We start from the raw sequence: 24,938 nt of genomic DNA on the forward strand, positions 1-24,938 counted from the left end.
ATTCGGCCCCCTGCCTTACATACGACTGAACTTAAGTGATCGTTCTACATCATATTCCTACAAATTGTTACATCCAGGTATTTATACGACTCTACTGATTCCAAATGTGACTCGATGTTGTAGCCATGGAATATTACTTTTCTGCGTTTGTGGGGTGCACAACTTTATATTTCTAAACATTTAACGTAAGTTCTCAATCTTTGCGCCACACTGATAATATCTTATCATGATTTGACTAGATATTTGTGAAGTTTCTTTTTATTTTTAATTTTTTTAGATGGTTTTTACAGTTAGTTATAGATAACTGCAAAATATGTAAAAAGTCCAAGATTATTATTAGTACTGTCTCCCAGGTCAATAACAACTTAGGTCCCAATACACTTCTCTGGTGCACGCCCGAAATTACTTCTACTTCTGTCATTGACTCTGCATTCAAGATAACATGCAGCTGGAAATACGTAACTAATAAATGCACCGCTCATATATAATGTGAACAGAGACTTCTACAATATAACGTGTTACGTAGCGCTAGATGTTCCAATAAACAATTAAATCGATTTATGACAATGTAATAATAACGTACTTATAACTAAATTTCGCTATGTTTATAAAGGTAATAATTCATATGCAAATATTAGCAATGTAATAGTGCTTAACGTAAACCAAATATTCATCTGGATATACAAAAATATCTAACAGAAATATAATTGCAATTGAGTTACGATGCCAAATCTAACGCTTCAGTTATTTTCAGGTACAGGAGAGATAAAATGTTGTAATAGGTGTTGTGACTGTCAGAACAAACAGGAAGCAGTGGAAGTACATGTTGGTATACCTAATCTGACGACCACATGCTATATAAAGTGGGACCCGAAGAAAGAGATTTCATTTCGTATAGTCTCGGACGTTTCGCACTCCATCCTACTTACATGCATGTATCAAGCAGTCAGTTGACACACTGACTAATCAAGGTTAGACAATTGGAATTTAAGAGAACAGGAATGGAGATTTCACAATCATAGAACCTGCAGAAGCCCAGTTTGACACGATGGTTAAAATACATTGTGCGCCAAAGATTCACTTGCGCAAATACTTTGCGCTAGAACTGAAGGTAACACTCATTCCACGAGACTTTCTGCAAAGGTGACGTCATTTTGACGTCACACGCAATATCAACAACAGGAATCGCTATCGGCTTGGTGGCAAGGAAAAATATAAATGTTATTGCTCCTCGTTTCACTCACAGCAATTTCAGTTGTCATATTAGATTTCTGGCTAACTACGCACTGGGAAATCGCCAAATATTTATTTCATCCTTCGGTCTCTGATCAGACGGTAATGTAAATAACGTCGAATATTGCAGAACGTACTTGTATTACATTCATAAGGAAGTCCCAGTATGCGTCAACAACGCTAAGGTGAAAAAAAAAGAAAAATATTTGCATGTAGCAGTATGCAAACACACATCGTTTGACTCCACAAACCACGAGATTATCCATTACCCTATCAATTCGTCATATCATATTATCCTCCTGTTTTTGTTATAGTATCTCTTGAAGACTTAGATCGTTGATGCATTGTTGCCTGATATTTAATGTTAATAGTTACATGTTTATGATAAATTTTCAATGCGCCATTACCTCGAAACGACTTACTAGATTTAAATATAAGCATGCTTCATGCTTAATCTATAAATTACGGTACAATAACAACTCACTCCAGAGAAAGCAATCTTATATGAAAGCATTAACCGTCGATAAATCACAATGTGACGTTTACTTACAACAACAATTAATCTGCGATACGCGTGCACGAATTCTTGTGAGAGGCCCGTATCGATCGCGAACGAAAGTCGATTGCAGTTCCTACGGCTACTGATTTTACGCGTGTCGTCAAAATGACGTCACGTTTGCAGAAAGTCTTGTGAGAAGAGTGTTACCCTGAAATCGGTGGAAAAGTGGGCACTAGTGTTCATTTTCGTGAGTTTTCACAGGCCAAAAAAGATTTCAATATAAAAATGTTACAAAACACATATCTTCAATGTTTCGAGAGGAGCTCTCGGGTTGAGAAGAGAAAGGGAGAACTATGAGCAGTGTGGTGGAACATGATGCGTTGCCTATCTTGTAAGTAACTGCTGTGCCTCGCGAAAAGTAGCGTTAGAAATTATATAAGATGCTCTTACTATCCCTCAGCACAGAACTTTAGTCAAGACGGTCTCCGACACATGGTCCATTGTAGTGGACACAGACAACCCGATTTGGACATTAGATGGTGGCAGCTCCAGAAAACCGACAATAAAGTGATTATGTTGAGTTTTCTTAAAAGAGTCTCGGTAAGAAAACAGCGTACTGCCATGGTTGGCACTATTTTCTATTGCCACCCTAAATAGTTAATTACTATAAAAGTACAGGCCATTTTAGAAGCTAATTCTGAGGCAACTCCACACATTTGTTGGTTGCCTTTGCCTGGCCTATCCCAACCGCTAAGTACCTTCCATCAGGGCTATCGCTGAGCTCATAGAGTCCTTCATAGCTATCTAACAGTTACCGTTGTTGTTGTCTTTAGTGCGAAGAATTGTTTGATCCAGCTCTCCATGTTACCCTGTCCCATGCAAAGCCTCTTCATCTCAAAAGAACTGTTGCAACCTACAACCACCTGAAACTGCTTACCGTAGCCAAGCCTCAGTGTTCCTCCACAACTATTATTCCCTAGATATCCCTCCATAACCAAATTAATTATCCCTTCATGTGTGCCCTATCAGTCTATCCCTTCTTTCAGTCAAATGTTTCCATAAAACTCTTTTCTCCACAGTCTTACGCAGTACCTCTCCATCCTCTACCCGATCTAATCATTTAATGTTTGTAAGTCTTCTGAAGTTCTTCAATCCAAAAGCCACTATTCTCGTTATTTTTTTTTTTTGGCTGTTTAACGTCAGTGCTTCAATTCCATGTAGAGCCATACCCCAGAAAAATACTTACAAAACGACATGTACTTAAATTAACTGTTGACATATTTTTCTTCTTCAGAGAAGCCTTTCGTGTTATTGCCAGTTTGCATGTTAAATCCTCTCTGCTGCCAAACTAGCAAAACTCCTCTACTACTTTCAGCATATCATTCCGTATAGATAGCATCTACCTTTCGCAAAGTCATGCACGGTTCTACAGCTCTGCATTTCTCCCCTAGCCATTCCTGCTTTGCCATCTTTCTTTTGCTGTTAATCTCATTTTTTATATGTCTGTATACTATTTTACCTGCATCTTTATATTTTCTCCTTCCGTCAGTTAAATTCAATATCTCATTTGTTCCTTAAGGAGTTCTAAGCGCCTTGTCTTTTTGGCTATTTGATCCTCAACTGCTTTCGTCTCGTACTGCATCTCTTTCCCCTACTTCATTCATTCATTAGCTTATACTTCCTATGAACCCCCAAGAAGCTCTGGTTCTTTCAGTTTATCGACATCCCATCTCATTAATGTTTTCGTTCCCTATGCCAAGCTTTTCATCTAAGAGTAACCGTCCTCAAATAGTGGCTGGATATTTAGTATTCCAATCTGTGTCTGCCCGTATAGTACGAGCCCTCTGATTTCCTCTAGTTCAATGTAATTTGTTCCCTGACGCCTTAACACATATACTATCACCTTATCCCATCTTCTAGTTATTGTTTTTCACATATTCCTTTCCTCGCCTACACTGCACAGAATCTACTCATTTCTTGTCAGTCCTCTTGACTTTCTACATCCTTTTGTATCACTCAAATCTCAAACGCTTCGATCCTCTTCTTTTCCGGGTTCACTTCCGTACAATGCTCTGCTCATAGGCTTAAATCTTAGAAATTTCTTCATTTATTTAAGGCCTAGGTCTGATTAACGAATGAGGAAAAAAAAGAAACCCAGCAAATGAGACAAGGGAAAGGGAATACAGGCGCCTAGAAATGAAAGTGACAGCAAAACTGACTAGATACAAATGCAGAGTTGTAGAAGAGGAACGACAGATACCGCCTATACGGACATTAAAGGTACCTTTGGAGAAAAGAGAAGCAGCTGTATATACATCAAGAGCTCAGATGGTAATCGAGTCCTAAGCAAAGATGTGAAAGCTGAAAGGTGGAAGGATTATATGAAGGGTCTGTCTATTCGAGGGAGATGAACTTGAAGGCAGTATTATAGAAAGGGAAGAGGACATAAACGAAGATGAGATGGGATGTACGATACTGCTAGAAGAATTTGACACAGCACTGGAAGACCTAAGTCGAAACAATACCCCGGAAATAGACGACATCTCATCAGAACTACTGATATCCTTGGGAGAGTCAGCCACAACAAGATACAGGAGAAGAATGTAGTAACACCAATTCCAAAGAAAGGAGATGCTGATAGGTGTGAAAAACAACAAACTATCAGTTTAATAAGTCATGGTTGCAAAATACTAACATGAATTTCTTATAGAAGAATGGGAAAAGTGGTAGAAGCCGATCTCGGGGTAGATCATTTTGGATTCCGAGGAAATGGGAATTGTACGAACACGCGAGGTAACACTGGCCCTACGACTTGCCTTGGAAAATTGGTTAAGCAAAGGCAAATCTACGTTTATAGCGCTTGCATAATTAGAGAAAGCGTTTGACAGTGTTGACTGGAATACCCTCTTTGAAATTCTGAAGGTAGTAGCAGTAAAATACAGTAGGAGAAAAGTTGTTTACAACTTGTACAGAAACCAGATGGTAGCTATAACAGTCGAGGAGCGTGAAAGAGAAGCAGTGGTTAAGAAGGGAGTGAGACACGGTTGTAGTCTGTACACTGAGCAAGCAGTAAAGGAAACCAAAGAAATATTTGGAGTAGAAATTAAAGTTCAGGGAGAAGAAATAAAAACTTTGAAGTTTGCCGATGAAACTGTAATTCTGTCAGGGACAGCAAAGGATTTGGAAGAACAGTTGAACGGAATGAACAGCATCTTGAAAGGAGGATATAAGAAGATGAACATAAACAAAACCAAAACAAGGGTAATGGAATGTAGTCGAGTTAAATCACGTGATGTTGAGGGGATTAAGAAACGTCACACGAAAGTAGTAGATGTGTTTTTCTGTTTGGGCAGCAAAATAATTGATGATGGCTGAATTAGAGAGAATATAAAATGCAGACTGGCTATTTCAAGGAAAACATTTTTAAACTGGAATTTGTTAAGATCTAATATAAATTTAAGTATTAGAAATTCTTTTGTCTGGAGTGTAACCTTGCACAGAACTGAAACATGGATGGTATGAGTTCAGAGAAGAAGCTTTTAAATGTGGTGTTATAGAAAAATGCAGAAGATTAGATGGGTAGATCCTGTAACTAACGAGGAGCTACTGAATCGAAATAGGGAAAAAAGAAATTGTGGGACATAATGTGATTGAAAGAAGGGATCAGTTGATAGGACACAGTCTGAGGTATCAAGGAATTGTAAATTTGGTATTGGAAGGAAGTGTCCAGGGTAAAGATTGTAGAGGGAGACAAAGGAATGAATACAGGAGATAGGTTCAGATGGATGTACGTTGCATCAGTTATTCGGAGACGAAGAGGCTCGCGCAGAACAGAGGAGCATGGATAGCTGCATCAAACCAGTCTTGGGACTGAAGACCACGACAAACATATATATTTTTTTGTCTGTACTAGTCAGCTTCTTATACTCTTCTCGCTTCGTCCACCAAGTGCCGTTTTGCTTCCGAGGTAGGAGAATTCCTTCACATCGTCTACTGGTTTTCTTGTTGTTTTACTACTCCCCATTTTTCTCGTCTTTCTTTGTTTATCCTCTGTACATATTCTGTGCACAGTGTCTGTTCATTCCATTCAACGAATTGTAGCTCTTCCAAACTCTCACCGAGGATAGCGATGTCATCAACGGATCTTATCGTCGATACATAATTTTTAAAGCATTTTATGGAGATAAACAGCGATCTGAATGGAATATTTTAAAATTATCATCTTTTCACCTATAATTTTAACCACAGTCCTCCTGACTGGTTTGATGCGGCGCGCCACAACTTTCTCTCCAGAATTCTTCTTCACCGATTACCACTTACTTCCAACGGCATCAGTTATTGCTTGGCTATAATCCAATCTCGATCTTTCCGTACCTCTTTAAACTCTACAGTTCCATCTTAACACATGTCCTATTATCGTGTCCCTTTTGTCAATATTTTCCACACATTTCTATACTCGCCGATTCTTCAGAGAACCTCCTCATTTCTTGTCTTATCATTCCACCTTATTTTCAACATCCTCCTATAGCCCCACATACCAACCACTTCGAGTTTCCTCTTCACAGTTTCCCCCACAGTCCATGATTTACTATTATACAATGTTGTGTGCCAGGTGTACACACTCAGCAATTTCTCTTTCAAATTAAGGCCAATGTTTGATACTGGTGGACTTCTTTTGGCCAGAAATGTTCTCTTTGCCTGTCCTACCAGAATTCCTCCATTTTGTCTATTTCGTGGTCCCCATTTTGATGTTAATTTTCTTAATAATCTCATTTCAGCTATTACTCATTACTTTCTATGGTTTACTGATGGACCACATTCTGTGCATAGTAGACTGTTCATTTCGTTCAGTACCTCCTTTAATTCTTTCTCTCTACCACTGAGGAGGGCAATGTGATCAATAATCTTATGGTTGATATTTTTTAATCCTAAATTTGAATCCCACTGCTGATCCTATCTTTTATTTCCGTTATTGCTTCTTCCATGTAGAATTTGAAAGTATGGGAGTCCCTTTTTAAATCCGAACACTTCCTCGTTGGTTTTCCATTCTTATTGTTACTTTCTTGGTTCTTATACATTTTGTCTTTCCTACAGCTTACGCCTATTTTCCTGAGAATTTCAAATATTTTGCACAATTCTGCATTGTCGGACGCTTTTTCTAGGCATTCAAATCCTGCGAATGTGTCTTGTCTTTTCTTAAGTCTTGCATCTAGTATTATGGAGTGCAATGTCAGAACCGCCTCTCTAGTGCTTTTACCTTACCTAAAGCCAAACTGATCGTTATCTAATAGATATTCAAGTTTCTTACTTCGACTGCTTTAAGGCCAACGACACCTACGGCCGCCGTGTTATCCTCAGCCCTTAAGCCGTCGGCACACGGACCGTGCATCCGAACGTTGAGCGTTGAGCGTGCCCAGTTTCTGACGTCATAGCGTGGAATGGCACGCTCGGGAGTCTTTTTGAACGTGCAGAGCAATATCTAGCATGTCAGATATTCTGAGCGTGCGTCTGAGCGTTGACCAATGAGATGGCACAACGCCACCTACGTCACACGCACGCCGTCTCCCTTCAGCACAGAGTTGTGAGGCGCCATATTGGCATTCATTTCGAGTCTATACATGTATATGCCGTTTCTGAGCACCAGCGAAGTGAGAATCAATGGGAACCCCGTTGTTAACTGTGTGATTCGTTCCAATAAAATAATGAGAAACATCATAGTCGTGGCAAAAGAATTATTGTAACGAGCGTATTATGAGAGTAGGCTATTTGAAGGCAGCGACACACTGAAGATCCATCCAAAACGCATTGTTCTTCGTACAATTTGTTATAATTAAATTTCAATTAGTAACATAATTATCTACTATTAACGTATCTGGGAAGGTGTAATCCAATATGATGAAGAAACAGGATTGTGTTGTACGTTTAGTGTAATGAGTAGCGTCTGTATCTTGTAATGAACCTTTGTTGGGGCGGTGGTTCGCGTCTGAACAGTTCCAAATTTTGTTTCCCAACATTCGCGTTTTTATTAGGTTCTGATACTTTATTATTAGTTTAATATAAGAATATGCTACAATATTTGATGTTATGTAAATATAAGTTCACCTTTTTATGAGGGGTGACTTTGTTGGATTGGCTTAATCTACAGAACAGTTTGCGCTACTTGTATAAAGATATTTTGCTCCTTTTCTTTTACGTTTCGTAATTCACATGTTGCAGAGATTCTGCTGCTGGGTAGGAACAGTGATCAAGTAAGACTGACCTTGGGGTTTTACTAAAATGTGGGAATGATGAAATAATGTTTATCTTATTCGGAGAAGTATTCTAAATTTGTACCGCACTGTTTGTAATGGAACTTTTATAAGTCTGTGTTCTTATTGATTGGACATGGCAGTTTCCTTTTCGTGGACGATAGAGGAAATGTGCGTTTTAATAGAGCTAACGTGGGAATTTTACGCGTGGCCGTTGAGTAAACAGTGTGATTTACGAACTAGAAACATCCCTCAAACTGCCGCTGGAGTGCGTTGCGATCGCGTATACCACGTTGGGACCCACCTACCTTATGCACGAGTCGCACGCGTTCAGCAGCACGTTGAACTTGGCACGCTCAACGTGAACTTTCGACAGCACGGTCCGTGTGCCGACGGCTTTAGGCATCACTGGATGCAGGTACGGACGAGGGATATGTGGCCAGCACATCGCTCTCCTGGCCGTTCTCAGTTTTCGCGACCCGTGTCGCTTCTCCTGAGTCAGGTAGCTCCTCAATTGGTCTCACAAGGGCTGAGTGCACCCGGCAGACCCGGACGGTGACCCATCCAAGTACTAGCCATATATGTGTGTGTGTGTGTGTGTGTGTGTGTGTCACTTTTTGAGATTTTTTTGTAACAACGCTTCCTATTATTAAATTTATAAATAATTATATATTACGTGTATTAAAAATAGGTATGTAACAATACACGTGTATTCCAATTGCCAACGCTGTGTCAAAATTTCAAACCATTCTGTCAAAAACTTTCGGAGATTTGAGATTGGTTACAGTTTCTGTATAAATACAAACGTACATGTTCATTTCTTCAGAAACTCAAATCTCCGAAAGTTCTTCATGGACTTTGTCACAACACTGCATTCGAAAACTCACATGTTTTTATATAGCTACAGGAACGCCATTTGGTATATATTTAACATATATGTAATAAAAAGGGCAACGTCAAAAAAAAATATTGGTTTGTTCAAAATCGTTGACCTCCGAAAGTTGTTGACCGAATGCTTTCAAATTTCGACACAACCTTTGAATTCTAATATAGGCGTGTCTTAAGGTACCTAATTCTTTAATATAGGTATATTTTAACACACACAACATTTATAAATATTTATGTAATATATAAAGCGACAATATGTACCTTACTGATTTAGTTCTAATTTTTACACGTTACTGTAATAAACGTTATGCACATAAACACTTTATGCTTTTTGATATATATGGAATAAACAATAATGAAACGTCGTTAGCAAACAGTTCTATTTGTGGCTTACTGGTTTATGATTAGAATGCTACTACAGAATCTGAATTTGCAATAACAATAAACAAGGCTCAAGGTCAGAGAGAGGAGGGAGCAGGAGATGGACAGATGGATGGGAGGAAACGGACGTGGAAAAGGGTGATGATGATGATGATAATGATGATGATGATGTTTGGTTTGTTGGGCGCTCAACTGCGCGGTTATCAGCGCCCTTACAAATTCCCAATCTTTATCCAGTCCAATCTCGCCACTTTTATGAATGATGATGAGGATGAAATGATGACGACAACACAAACACCCAGTCCCGGGGCGGAGAAAATTCCCAATCCGGCCGGAAATCGAACTGGGACCCCGTGATCCAGAGGGTGGAAAAGGGGAAGGAGGAGACGGACAGAGAGAGGGGTCAGGAGGAGATGGAGAGAGAGGGGGAGGAGAAGATGGAGAGAGAAAGGGGGAGGAGGTGATGGACTGAGAGAGGGGGAGCGAGAGGGGACAGGAGGAGATGGTGAGAGGGAGGAGGAGGAGAAGATGGACAGAGGGAGGGGAGGAGGTGATGGATAGAGTGAGGAGGAAGGAGGAGGAGTTTGTAATGGTTCTTTATTTACGTGACCATTACGGCACTCCAACCGCAGTTCTCGATACCAGTAATATCGTACTACTTTTCTGTGCAGTAACAGACATATTTTTGTCGCAATATTCACATTTGGTTTTATTTATGTATAGATACTGCGATGTATCGATATATTACAGTGATATGGTTCTTGTGTGTATTCATTTCTGTGAGACAGTCATAATCTTTGACTTACTTGTAACCGTTTTGGCGCGAATGCGTACAGAGCAGTCTTTGTTTCACTTTGCAGAAGTTAAGTTGTTATTTCGCTATGTAAAAGAACAGTCAAGTCTTGTGTTTGGTTAAAGTGGAAATTAAATATATGAAGATTGAAACAAAACTGTTTTCTTGATCATGTGACAATTAAGAAGTATATGTGAATTTACAAGAAGTTTAATAAAAATGTGGATCGTGAACACCAAGTCTAAAATTATTTCTACCATACCATTGTTCTGATCTGGGATTGTATGATCATTAAGAATTTCCTGAAAAAAGCATTTGTTAGGTCTTCAAATATTGCTAAAATACAGATCTGGACCTTCTAGCAGTCAAAGTGGAATCGCCCTGGAATCAACAAGATGAGCCATAACAACTTCGACGAAATCTACGTGGGAATCCATTCAAGATAAGTGCCAAAATTAATGACTTTTTACAGTGACTTCATTATTTCCATTCTGACGATACCATCCACAGTCAATACCTTAGTTGTTGCCCGATAAAGCGAACATATGCTGCGTGAGCAACATTATTAATCTGATTTCTAACCTACTTTGCAAGTGGTGGTATTGTTAGAAGATGGACAAAGAAAGGGGGACAGGAAGATACGCAGAGGGAGTGGAGAGGAGGACAGTAGGAAGTATATCCTATTCCGACACATATTTCTTTCTTTGTTTTCCACTTCAGCAGACTGAGCCAGAGGAAAGCGTGGTCAGGTACAACTATTACACCTATGAAGTGAAATGAACATGTGGCATTCCCATGCGGGGAAGTTCGGCCGCCGGGTGCAAGTCTTTCAGGTGCCGCCACATTGGGCGCCTTGCGCGTCAGTGATGATAAAATGATGAGGACAGCACAACATTCAGTACGCGGACGGAGAAAATCTCCAACGAGGCGGGAATCGCACCCGGGCGCGCTGGATGGTAAGCAAACACGTTACCTTTGAGCTAATCAGGCGGACAGTACTCTAATTTGGCTAGGAGCAAATTGAGACGCGTATAGCACGTATGACGTGACACGACACTACGGCGCGACACGCACGAGTCGCGCGGGTCCAGCGCATGTTGCGGCGCGTATACAATACTTCTCACGCGCCGACTGGCGACGCTCTGCGCTGACAGAACCGAAGTGCGCGCAACCTGTTATCTTTCTCAAACGATTTTACAGAAAATATTCACTGAAAATATATGATTTTTGCCTTACTTGTAGCGTTATATGTCAGCTTCGTGACGAAGTGCCCATCAACTCGCTAATGACCATTCTTATTGTGATGTACACATTTTAGTAAGACACAACGCAAAACTCAAAAAGTTTGCAACGAAAATTAGGGGTCGCTATGATTTTGCGTTTGGTGCGTATTACACATATGTTGCTGCGTATGAAATTTAGCTAACATTCTGAATTTTTGTTTAGATTTGGGAGGAGGTCTCTATCTGCCTCCGATCTCGAGAAAATGGATCCCATGTAGCGCGCTCACTTCCGATCTCACGCCCGCGAGAATTAAATACTCGCAACATCTCTCATACCTCCTAAACCGCTCGAGACATCGAAACGAAAGATTGGCGAATGATAGCACATAAGGAGGAGAGTGTTTTGTCAATTCTTAATCACACGGAACTTTCTTATCTATGGCGATATATCAGTATTTATACTTCCCTTTTTCTTTATTTCACTACAGTGACTGTAATTTTTAAGAGTTATCGAAAGCTAGCGAAACAAGAGCTTCCTAGTATGAAAATAAACACAACGCAAAACTCAAAAAGTTGGCAACGAAAATTAGGGGTCGCTATGATTTTGCGTTTGGTGCGTATTACACATATGTTGCTGCGTATGAAATTTAGCTAACATTCTGAATTTTTGTTTAGATTTGGGAGGAGGTCTCTATCTGCCTCCGATCTCGAGAAAATGGATCCCATGTAGCGCGCTCACTTCCGATCTCACGCCCGCGAGAATTAAATACTCGCAACATCTCTCATACCTCCTAAACCGCTCGAGACATCGAAACGAAAGATTGGCGAATGATAGCACATAAGGAGGAGAGTGTTTTGTCAATTCTTAATCACACGGAACTTTCTTATCTATGGCGATATATCGGTATTTATACTTCCCTTTTTCTTTATTTCACTACAGTGACTGTAATTTTTAAGAGTTATCGAAAGCTAGCGAAACAAGAGCTTCCTAGTATGAAAATAAACATGAAATTTCTTCTTTTATGTTACTGCAAACCGACACTATGAGGTTTTTCGTAAGCTATTGAGATCTGTGATTGACAATTACTTGTTTAATGAGGCACTCCGTTTCGGACTTCTGTCTCAATAGATGCTGTGAGATGAGTTTGGCAAATAACACTGCGACAAAGGAAGTACATTTAAACCATTCGCCAAGAGAAATGTGGCCGTTACAAACAGTGATGCTTCTTCGAATGAGAAAAGATTAACAACTCACACAAAAATAGATTGCCAATTCCGTTGGAATTTTGGTGGAATCCCATCGATTTTTAACACTGAGCGGCTGGAATGGAAACTTACATTTTATTCCTTCTCTTAACCTGAGCAATATTAAAATAACGACGAGCGTTCCTTCAGGCGGAATGATAGGCACATGCCAGATACTGGTTACTCACATACGGCTTGCCAAAGTGACAATGTGTGATCTTGAATAAAATAGTTGTTATTGAGAAAAATAAATAACTGATCTGTCGCACAACACAATCGTCAGTGTATTGTCAGCAGCGGAGGATAATGCGCGCGACAGGAATGCACAAGCTAGCCATTTGTCTTTTGTGAGTTGGAGTTCGAAAAACATTGTCATGAAAGTAGATCTGCCTTTGCAGCAGTACAGTTCAACAAATTAAAGATATCTAATCATAACACTCTTTTAGGATATTCCTACTTTCGTAATAATACCGACCATTATCTTCATTTGTGTAGCCTGTTGTAGAATTAGTTTATTAATGCTGATAATGTGCGTGCAACAATTGAAATGCTTTTTCTCATCACGGCGAACCAATTAAAACATTGTTATTTGTGACTGCTTTTCGACTGTTTCTAGCTTGCAGTGGAAATGTGATGTTCACATGCATGTAGTACAGTGTGTCACAGCATGGAACAGCATGGAGCCGGTACAGTGTGTCGTATTACATTATTACATCCATATCAGAGTAATCACAGTAAGACTTTTATACTTCACATCTTGGACGCTTTTTACCAGGAGCACAAAGGAATCACACCTGTGGAGATTATCCCTTTCTAAATTTTTGTAACAGACCGTACAGATACGCCAGCTGCCGGCAGAAGTGGCCGTGCGGTTAAAGGCGCTGCAGTCTGGAACCGCAAGACCACTACGGTCGCAGGTTCGAATCCTGCCTCGGGCATGGATGTTTGTGATGTCCTTAGGTTAGTTAGGTTTAACTAGTTCTAAGTTCTAGGGGACTAATGACCTCAGCAGTTGAGTCCCATAGTGCTCAGAGCCATTTGATACGCCAGCATAGTAGGCAGCGAGAAGATAACCTTCTTTCACTTTCCTACCTTGATTCTTAACCACATGATTTTATAATATTCCTTGCTCCTTATTCACTACCCTCTGTCCCTTCTTGTGATCTGAAAACATCGCGGAGGCATATGATACAATTCCAGCGACCTATGGCTCACCAGCTACTGAAGTATGCATTTTTCTTGACAGAAGAAAAACAAAACAAAACAAAACTGTACAGATATAAATAACAGAAAAGCTAATGTACTAACGAAGAAAGCTGGAGCATTTAAATGGCGAAAAACGAAACACTACGCAAAGGCTTACACAGTAAGGCAAAATTTATCGTATGGGCTATACTACCACTGCTCACATGCACCGTTCCGATGTGAGCATATGGCCGGGCTACTTTTCCGCTCCCCGCCTCAAATTTCCCACGATGCTAGCGAGGCACGCGCGACGCGCGGCGCGAGAAACTGTGCCTCAGCCACAACGCCGCGCGACCTGGCGCAGGCGCGTGTCGCGTCCCAGTCGCGTCGCGTCGCGTCGCGTCGCAATTTGCGCGGTCCCATTTGAACCTGTAATGTTACAAAAAAACGCGCTGCGCTGCGCCGCGCCACACGCGCTATACGTGTCTCAATTTGCGCTAACACTGCTACACGCGCCGCCAGAACTCACCAGTGTGGACTAGCGCTAAGACGGCGATTACCAGCAGTAGAGCAGCGCAGCCGAAGCGGGCCATGTCGCGCGTGTTACTCGCGCGGGCCCAGATAACCTGCAAGCAGATAAGCAGTCGCATTAGCTCGGCCACTCCACAACTCGAGGCCAGTGCAATTCGCGCCGGCGGCTGTCAAGTGGAAAAAACAACGTCGCAACGTGTAACCTCTGTGACAGCACGAAGTGGGCTGTTTATTTGGCTTTGCTTTATTCAACCATATTCCAAACACATTCGTACAACTATACAACATAGCGGGTCGTTATAATTAAAGTGTAGCTACTCGCGGAGGTCCAGTGTGGGCTGCAGTTATCCTATGGCAACGAAACTTGGCAGATATGATATTGCATTAATGCGAAATAAGTTTACAGTGAAAAAAAAAAGAAAGAAATAAACATTAGTTCCAGTTGTGGCCACCAGGTGCAAATGTGGCGCTATACAATGTATCACGATATGGCATTCACGTTATCATTTCACGAGACGTAACGTGAGTGAGCAGTATGGCTGCCGAGAAGACAGACCGTGCACTGTCAGTGAAACTGTTTTACGTGAACGGCAGCAGTTAAGAGTTAAGAATGAAGAGTATCGCCGACTGCAAGGTCTGAGGAGACGCCCGATGTCATTCAATCGTTTCAAAAAAGGATGATGAAATTCGAAAGCACGGGAGGGCTCGGTGCGGCATCTGTAGGAGGCAGGATTCCTATCCCGCTGGAAGTTATTGACAAGGTTGGTGTTGCTGTAACTGACCATGCAGCACGTCACCCTGACAGTGCTGCTGCTTGTGCAGTGTCACGAGAATTGTCCATACCATGGTCAACAGTAGGGCCTTTAAAAAGTTTTGCGGTCTACTTTACACTGGTACCCGTATAAGTTCCAGAAGATGCAGCTCCTGAAAACTCATGATCCACAACAACGTTCTGAATTTCCTTTTCGGTTTCTGGCACGGATTAAGTCGATGGCATGTTGCCGGGAAGTATTCTGTGGAGTTATGAGGTACAGTTTACAGTGCAGGGTGCTGTGAATACACAGAACTGCCGAATTTGGAGTACTGTTAAACCCCTTGTTGGGCACGAAGAGCATTTACATTCGCCGTATGTGACTGTGTGGTGTGGATTCATAAGCACTTTACCCTCGGTCCGTTCTTCTGTGAAGAGAATACACCCAGACGGCCTGTCAGGGGTACCGTGACGTCTGCACATCATCGGGACCTCCCTGTAAGCATGCGAGTCCTGCTTTGGAAGAGCGCAACTGTGTGAAAACCACTGTTTCCATGAAAGATGTGGCAATACCTCATGTCGCTCACTCAGTGAAAGATCTGCCTAGTGGGACCTTCCACGAACGCAGGTTTTCCAGATGGATGGCCTGCAAGATCACCTGACATGAACCCATGTGACTTTTGGTCATGGGGACATCTAAAAGAAAGCGTTTACCAGCGACACGTTCGGTCTCTACCTGATCCGAAGGCCAGTATACAGGTACACCATGCTCAGACTCCGCCGGAATTGGTGAGAGCGATTGTTGGTCATGTAGTTTTGCGTCTCAGGTGCTCGTACTGAACAAATTGTCTATGCGGCGGTTAACAATAAAATCAGCATTATGCCTCACTCAGTTGTTTGACCTTTTCTGTCCACGTTCCGTTCCTAATCCATTGCATATGGAAACATTTCTATACATCTTTCTTGCATTCACAGCACCAGATTTGCACCTGGTGACCAGAAAGAACTAATGTTTTTCCAGAGTAAATCAATTCCGCATTAACACACTAGGATATCTAACAAGTTTCGTTGCCATACGATAATTACAGCCCATACTGGACCTCTGTGAGTAGTTACACTTTCATTAAAACCACGTGGTATACAGGGTGCGTCACCTCAAACTGGAGAGTGCTATTGACGTATGGTTTTCACAGAATGAATTGGTAGTCAGGGACTCGTATTGTCATCCAATCAATAGATTGCAATAATACTTAAAAAGTTTATTTTCTGTATAAACATACACGTTTTAGATGCAAAAATGCCTGTTAACATTAACAAACTAAAAGTGGGATGAATTAGAATGTCGTCCGTAGCTCGTGGTCGTGCGGTAGCGTTCTCGCTTCCCACGCCCGGGTTCGATTCCCGGCGGGGTCAGGGATTTTCTCTGCCTCGTGATGACTGGGTGTTGTGTGGTGTCCTTAGGTTAGTTAGGTTTAAGTAGTTCTAAGTTCTAGGGGACTGATGACCATAGATGTTAAGTCCCATAGTGCTCAGAGCCAGTAATAGTGCTCAGAGCGAGTAATTAGAATGTCAGTAGGGTTTGTTGCAAATTCTAGTGCGAATCGTTTACGATATATCGTATTTTGAAAAGTGCCCACATCGACACATGTACAATATCTGTGATAGCACACATTAAAGAACAGCACAAGTGTATACACTAGTTGTGTGGATTCGGACAAGTAACGAGACAATTGACCATCAACGACTTTGTTCAAAATGACCACCGGCAGCGGTAATACACGCTTCCAGTCTGGTATGGAATGACTGCCGAAAACGTGCTAGCATTTCAGTGGAGACGTCCGAGCAGGCTGCAGAAATAGTCGTTGCATATCATTGGGTGTAGTTGGTATGTCTCTGTAGATAGCGTCTTTCAGCTTTCCCCACAGAAAAAAAGTGTACATGCGTCAAATCCGGGGAACGGGCCTGCCAAGGTACCAGTCCTCTACGTCCAATCCAACAATTTGGAAACGGATCGTGAAGGCATCCTATAGTACTTCTTGCGCTATGGGCTGGACAGCCATCACGTTGCCACAAGTTCCTCGTAGCACCCGAGAAGACGGTCTGTTCGGCGGTTGTGAAATATGTTCGCGTTCAGTGTTCCATATAAGAGAAACGACCCTATGCGCTGATGGTTCACTATCCTACATCACAGCCGCGCGGGATTAGCCGAGCGGTCTCCGGCGCTGCAGTCATGGACTGTGCGGCTGGTCCCGGCGGAGGTTCGAGTCCTCCCTCGGGCATGGGTGTGTGTGTTTGTCCTTAGGATAATTTAGGTTAAGTAGTGTGTAAACTTAGGGACTGATGACCTTAGCAGTTAAGTCCCATAAGATTTCACACACATTTTTGAACCTACATCACACGTTTACATTCAATGGACGCTGACGCTCCATCTGACGAAGCCAACGAGGATTGTCAGCAGACCAGTAGTGCATGTTTCATCGGTTTACCTGGCGATGATTGGTAAATGTGGCTCCATCACTAAACAAGATACATGATATATCTGGAGTGTCATGTCTTAGTGCCCATGAACTGAATTTAACACGATTCTCATAATCGTTTCCACGCAGCTCTTGATGGAGAGAGATGTGATAGGTATGAAAGCTATGTCGTTGGGGAATAGGTCTACGTAAGAAACTTGCTTGACTCACCCAACTTCCTCGTGCGATTGCGCAGGAGCTAACGTGCGGATCAGCTGCAACAGCAGCAACAAGATAATTTCCTCCTCTACTGCCATCACTCGTTTCCTTCTGTTTGCGTTGTCTAGGTGTTACACTACCACTTTCATTTAACTGGTTGAAGAGGGTGATAAATAACTGCCTAGATGGTTGACATGTATTGGGATATTTTGCCGCATACACCATTCAAGAACGAACTGAATTCTCCATACACCATGAGCTTGTTGACTTTTTTCTGCGTTGGTAAATCCCATTGCCCACTCACGTCCTACTGCACGCTCAAGGAATGCACAAACACCCTGTAAACAAACATAACAACATCGTACCTAGCAACCACGTAGGCCGAAAGGCATAAACAAGTGTCAGTTTGGAAACTTTTCAAAATACGATACCTCGCAAACGACTCCCACTAGAATCCTGCATCAATACTAGTTGTTTCCATAGGGGCCGAAGCACCAAATGCCGTAGGCTTTACATTAACACCTGGAATTTTCATATTAATGCATTCTAATTTACTCTACCTTTAGTTCGTTAATGTCAAAAGACATTGTTCCATTTAAAAAGTGTATGTTCGCACAAAAAATACACTTTCGAAGTATTATTACAATTTGTGAATTGGCCAGCTATACAAGCCACTGGCTGTCGATCCGTTCTGTGAAAATCGCACATCAACAGCATTTTCCATTTCCGCAATATTAGCGGTGCAAGTTTTAGATTATTCACCCTCCATACAGAGAAATCACACAGCTAAAATGTGAACAATGAATTAAAATTTTTGCACAGTGTCCGCATAGGTACAATGCATAAAGCTAAGAAACTTGACTTGTTAACTAGAGTAAAAATAAAAAATAAAAAAAACGCACCAGAGATTGGGAGGCAGACACCTGTATATTAGAGTGTTTATGCAAGGAGAGATATACGGAACAATGTCGTAGAAAAAAATAAAAAAGCCTTTGTAGTTTTGAGGATCTTCATGACACAATGGGAGTACTTGGTTGGAAGGGGCACATTGAGTTTTTGCTAAGTTTAGAAAAACTGCAGGAAAATAGCAAGTGGTTCACATCTCCTTTTTTCTGAAAGCCGCAGAAAGGATTACCCTTGATACCTATCCGATGTAAGGGAAGTAGTTGAAAGATGGCTGGTACGCATTCGCACCACCCTAGTTTCCAGGACACTGCTCGCCTCAAATTTCAAAACTACAACTCACTTCTAACCACTGGCTGTATTGCAGTATGTTGTTTACCTTTTTGTAAGATAGACAGGCGCCAAACATCTGCACAATCTTCCTCTGCCAGTTTCGGCATCCATAATTTGAAAACGGAGGATTATAGGGCCGGGCACAGTGGCCTTCTTCGACAGCTGGTCGAGTTTGCCATTGCAGACCGGTCCCACAAGAGCTGAGCGCCATAGCAGTGTCATTCGTATGCCTCTTCGTTTATTTAGCAACGATTTTCGTACGATTTTCAGTATTTGTATATTCATTTTACTTTTCCACTTCGGGTTTTCAAACTATTGCAGTACACATTTGTCGGATGCTATCAGCAAGTTCTGGAGACCAGCATGACGGCCAAATTTGAGAGTCTGTCGAATCGCTACCGCTTCCATGGTAATATTTGAACAATATAGGGGCAGGCGAAATTACTTGGAATACTTCAGCTTGGAGGCAAGAAATATGCATTCGACTATACGATTTACTTCAACGAGCGAAGCTTCTCTTCGATGCTAAGAATGTTTTACTAGTAACACCCTGCCCACAGTCTCAAAACTCTATTTTTCCGTTCAGGTCGAATGAGTTTCGGACCCACTTCTCCGTTTTCAGGGAGTACCCTGACGTTTTTGGAAGTTGCGACTCCTTCAGTTTATTGCCTATCAGTAAAAGAACGTCAGAGTTGTAAATTTTACGAGCGCTGCAGACGATGGGATACAACACACTCTGGAGGTGGCAGACTATTATCTCCACATCAGAACTACTTTAATAAGAGGTTAACAAGCCTTTGAGGTTAGTAGTGAAAGTCCTCTATGAGATAATTAGTTTGGATTTGTATTTATTTCATTACTAGTTGAGTACCCGGCGTTGCCCTAGTATGTATTTATTTCACTTCCCCATCTCCTTCTTCCCCCTCCCTCTCTCCATTTCCTCTGCCTCCCCTGTCCACCCCCTTCTGCGGCTTCTCTCTATCCACCCCTTCAATCTCTGCCCATCTGCTCCTACTCCTCCGACAATCTGCAACTCACTGTCTCTCTGTCCATCTCCCTCTCACCCCTTCTCTCCATCCACTTCTCTTCCCTTCCTGCGTCCGTCTCTTCTTTACCCTTCTCCCTGTCCATCTCCTCCTCTTCCCTTTCTGTGTCCATCTCTTTCAAATGGCTCTGAGCACTATGGGACTTAACATCTATGGTCATCAGTCCCCTAGAACTTAGAACTACTTAAACCTAACTAACCTAAGGACAGCACACAACACCCAGCCATCACGAGGCAGAGAAAATCCCTGACCCCGCCGGGAATCGAACCCGGGAACCCGGGCGTGGGAAGCGAGAACGCTACCGCACGACCACGAGATGCGGGCGGTCCATCTCTTTCTCACACTCTCTGTCCATCTCCTCCTTCCCTTATATCTCCTGAAATGTACATCGTACAAAGGCGTATTTCGCAGGTACATTCAGCAGCATACGTGGGTACTGTCTGTTAAATATGTTGCGAGTTAGTAGTAGCAAATAAGCAAAAAAGATAAACGTCACGATGCCACAGTTTTACTACATGAACAGCGAAAACGTAGCTACCGATAACCTTACTTCCTTTCATCATTTTATGGGGGTTGTCAGCGAGCGGAAGTTTCGTCAAGGTTTGAAATCATGCGTTAATTTTGTTGCAAGTCTCTTAACTTCTGTCGTCCTCAAATCCGGTATAATGCACATACTAGCTATGTAGCTTGTACATTACGCAACCAATAGTGTGGAATTATGGAATAAACACGTTGGAGAAACATTGTTTCAGTATTTAGAATGGTATCACTTAGCACATACCAACGACGACAAGCATTTTCAAAACTGTGATTATCTTCAAAGAGTATATAACTTTGTCAAAGAGTGAATATTTTATTCCTAACTCGCGTAATATTCTTGAAATCAATAAGTATCTCATACTGTACACTTTGTAAAGTACTATATGTTTTTCCTCAAGGTTCAAGGTATTTCCTTACCAAATTTAATCGAAATCGTTTCAGCAAGTTAGCAATAATAAATTTAGGCGTCATTCATGATGCGGCAGTTTTTGACGCAACTCAGTACTTCTGACGTATCCTGCACAATTTGTAGTACGTAGATATAATTTTTTAGGTACATTCAGTGGCATATGTGAAAACTGTAAAGGGCATTAAGGCGCAACATTGTTCGTGGCTAGTAATGGACTACCGATGTTCGCAACATGTTGGCAACACGTTCGCAACACAAAATCAGTGTTCCACGGCTGTGTCGGTAGAGATCAAAGAAACATTGTTCGTGGCCTGTTACCACTAAATTCCGCTACCCAGCGTTAGTGTTCGTTTGCTCTGAGTGAGTGTTTTGGTGGTTGTTTTGCTGGAGTGTAGTGGTGCGTTTATTTCATGTCCCTTCGTTTTTATTTGAAATGGAGTGGTCACGAGACAAAATTTTCCAGCTGATGTCGCTCTATGAGGCAGAGGAGTGCCTGTGGAATGTACGTTGCGCAGGTTACAAAAATACTAAAATCAAACATGATTCATTACAGAAAGTTGCTGCGGCGCTTGGCACCAGCAGCAGTAACGTGGACAAAAACATTAAATCTCTGTCTCAGTACCGACGAGGGAAACGAAAAATAGAGGAAAGTAAAAAAATGTGGATGCGGTACTGACACGCTTTACGAAACGAAGTGGTTTGGATTTAAATATCTACGTTTCCTGGATGATATGGAACTATTTGGAACTCTTTGAGATATGGCTGGCTTTGATAGGAGTCTCCTGATGCCAGAAAACGAAGAGTAACAGCAAGTCTTTGGTTCACAGGGGTTGCTTTTCTGAAATTTGTGACTTTCTTTGAAACAAATGGTCCTATAATATTCAACAACATTTCAAAATCTGATGGCGACATCCTACTGAAGTTATGAAAGCCAGAACCGTCTTCCAAATTCAGTTCACAAAGCATGTCATTCCCGCCACGTCTTCTATAGTATGTTTTGGTCCACCGACGACGACTACATCGTTTTCTTCGTCTGTTTATTTCGTTAAGTATTATTAATGCAGCACCAAATGTCATTAACTCTTCCTCTTCACTTGACATAGCGTATCTCTTGATGTGAATACACAAAGTAACCTATCAGTTCACCGCAGCAGACTGCGAATACGCAGAAATGTTGCTCGCTAGTGTAAACGGGAATGCGAACAACGAACGATATTGCCAACATGTTGAGGGAACAAGTTGCACACAATGTTCCGAACAAAAACACGTTCTGAGCTCAATGTAAACGCGCCTTTAAATGTATTAGTGATTGTGAATATGGACAACCGTCAGCTGTACAATGGAATGGCGAAAATGAAAATTTGTGTCGGACCGGCACTCGAACCCAGATTTCCCACTAATCGCGAGCGATCACCGTACCATCTGGTTATCCGTGCACGACTCACGGCCAGACTCAGTCTTCCATAGGCCCTCAACCATGCGTCTACAACATGTACTCGCACATCCATTATGTATATTCCCGTACAGGTGAGCCATTTTATTTGAAAGTCGTTTGCCCTGTGTTGGCAGATAAAAACGATATTTTTCCAAAGAAAATTCCGCACTGGCTGTATCAATGATTTTTATTAAATCCGCGACCGGTTTCGCACCACTTATCGGTGCATCCTCAGGCAATCTGTACAAAAAAAAAAAAAAAAAAAAAAACAATATAATAAGAGCTCATATAAACTATTCGATCCCCCAATTCTGATGTATAAACTGACCTTTCAAACAACCAGTTTTTTGAATGAGACGAGAAAATACTCACATACGCTACTTATAACACGGTAACGTTGAAAATTGCCCTGTAGCCACTCCCCACCATTCACGACCAATATACCGTCATCTGGTGAAAGCAGTAGTTAAAATTTTAATTTTTTAAATGATGGGAGCGGCGATGACCTAGAAAATAAAAATAAAATACCATGCTGATAAAACTCCCCTAAACACGAACAACGAAGAGCGCAAACATTAGCATGAACAAACAGCGGAACTTACCGTGCAAGCTGAGAGGAGTCGCGCGGCAGCGGAGGACACGGCCCGACTGACTGGCCGAAACGCGGAAAGCGCTCACGCAGAGGCGCGAGGATCGACAGAAGCCGATGACGTGTACAAGGTGTGAAGAGTGGGGGGTGCTGAACATTTGATAAACAATTCCATATGTCTATCTTTTAAAAAGTCTAATACCATACTAAGTGGCCAATATAAAATATGGCAATTAGATAAAACCATAAGAATAATAAACGTGGATGTTCTGAACGCGTAAGGCCCAGAGTACGCATAAAAATATATACGACAGACCCTACTAACAAGTAAGCTATAGGGGTAAGGCTACCTGTTTATGTAATCAAAATTTTCTAAAAGACTCTTGTGTCTTAGATCGGTCTGGGCATTAAGTGAGGAGCGAGGGGATTTCTTCAGAACTCGGAAGATTTCAACCTCCTCCAAAACATTAAGGGGCTCCGGAAAGGCTCAAAATCATGAAAAGTTCAATTTTTACTTTTTTGCGTTTTCTGAATCTGCAGACTATTACCTTTTAACAGATATATAATTTATTCAATTCCGAAGACTACAACTATTTTTAAATTTTTTTTGAAATGTGTTCTACATGGGCGTGACCCGCTGTGGCGCTGTTAAACTGCTGTCAAATGGTGTTATTATTAACGTCCGTGTTCATCAGGTACATTTTAGTGATGTGAGATAAAGTATGTGTTGTGGCTAACCTGTGATGGTTCAATATACATCGCTGGTGTGATTGTCGATTGTTTCATGTTTATTTACTCTGTCGTTATCTCGAAAATATTCGTAATTAATTATGTTTCTTGAGTCTCTGTTTTGTTGAAGTATAATAATGAGTAAAAGTAAAGTTATTAGAAATCCTCTGAAGGCTTTTAAGAAAAGGAGAAATGTTGGAAAGCCAAAGGTATGTGTTATTACTGTAAACAATAAAGACGATGAAAATCCCCAACATAGCTTGTGTCCCAAAGAAGAAGACAGTTGGTGTAAATATAACAAAGGATTGCTAACTGGTGAAGTTCAAAATGGTTCAAATGGCTCTGAGCACTATGGGACTTAACTGCTGAGGTCATCAGTCCCCTAGAACTTAGAACTACTTAAACCTAACTAACCTAAGGACATCACACACATCCATGCCCGAGGCAGGATTCGGACCTGCGACCGTAGCGGTCGCGCGGTTCCAGACTGTAGCGCCTAGAACCGCTCGGCCACCCCGGCCGGCTTAACTGGTGAAGTGTACACTCATAAACATAGTCCGCCTCATGCAATAATGGAGGTGATAAAACCTATTTTCAGAGACTTAACAGCACCTGAACTGTTGAAAAAGTGTATTCACGGAAAAACTCAAAACCCCAATGAAAGTGTAAATAGTGTTATATGGTCGAGAATCCCCAAGACTGTATTTGTTGGAATAGAAACACTTCACTTTGGTGTGTATGATGCTGTTGCGACTTTCAATGATGGCAACATTGTAAGGTGCAAGATATTTAGAAATATGGGAATGAAGATAGGTTCTAACATGGTACGAGCGATGCTTGCTTTAGACAAGGAACGCCTTCGGGCTGCAGACAGGGCTGTAAAGAGTCTAGAAATACAAGCAAGAGTAAACAGGAGGAGGAACAAGAGGAAGCTGGAGGAGGAGTTTGCAGAGGATGAAGATAATCCATCCTATGGACCTGGAATGCACTAAAAAGTTAATCCAATCTTTGTCGCTCGATTCCCAAAACTTTTATTTTCTCATACTAATTACATGTTTTCTAAGGATCTTCCAAACATATTTGTTTCAAACTTTCAGTAAATGTTACACAGTACCTTCTGTATAATTTAACACAGCCTTTTTCCAAAAAACTGTATATTTTTGAATATATAAATAAAAAATTGCAAAAAAATGTTGTGAATTTTCATTACAATTGAAAAAAAAAAATCATCTTTAATAACTGAACTAAAATTTTGTAAAATCCCTGTGATAAGTTGTAGCCCATATTCCAATAAATAATCTG

The 24,938-nt window shown here is 41.4% G+C and overlaps 1 protein-coding gene across 1 annotated transcript in view; it reads right to left on the reverse strand.

Moving 5' to 3' along the window:
* The window catches only part of LOC126234755 (uncharacterized), a 112,958-nt gene that overhangs the window by 49,684 nt on the left and 38,336 nt on the right, over nt 1-24,938 (reverse strand). The window contains exon 2 of the mRNA XM_049943504.1: nt 14,225-14,321. Within this exon, the coding sequence (XP_049799461.1) occupies nt 14,225-14,288 (64 nt within the window). The 5' untranslated portion in view covers nt 14,289-14,321. The remainder of the gene's footprint in view (nt 1-14,224; nt 14,322-24,938) is intronic.

This window comes from Schistocerca nitens, chromosome 2 (genome assembly GCF_023898315.1).
Source record: "Schistocerca nitens isolate TAMUIC-IGC-003100 chromosome 2, iqSchNite1.1, whole genome shotgun sequence".
In the NCBI taxonomy this organism is placed as follows: domain Eukaryota; kingdom Metazoa; phylum Arthropoda; class Insecta; order Orthoptera; family Acrididae; genus Schistocerca; species Schistocerca nitens.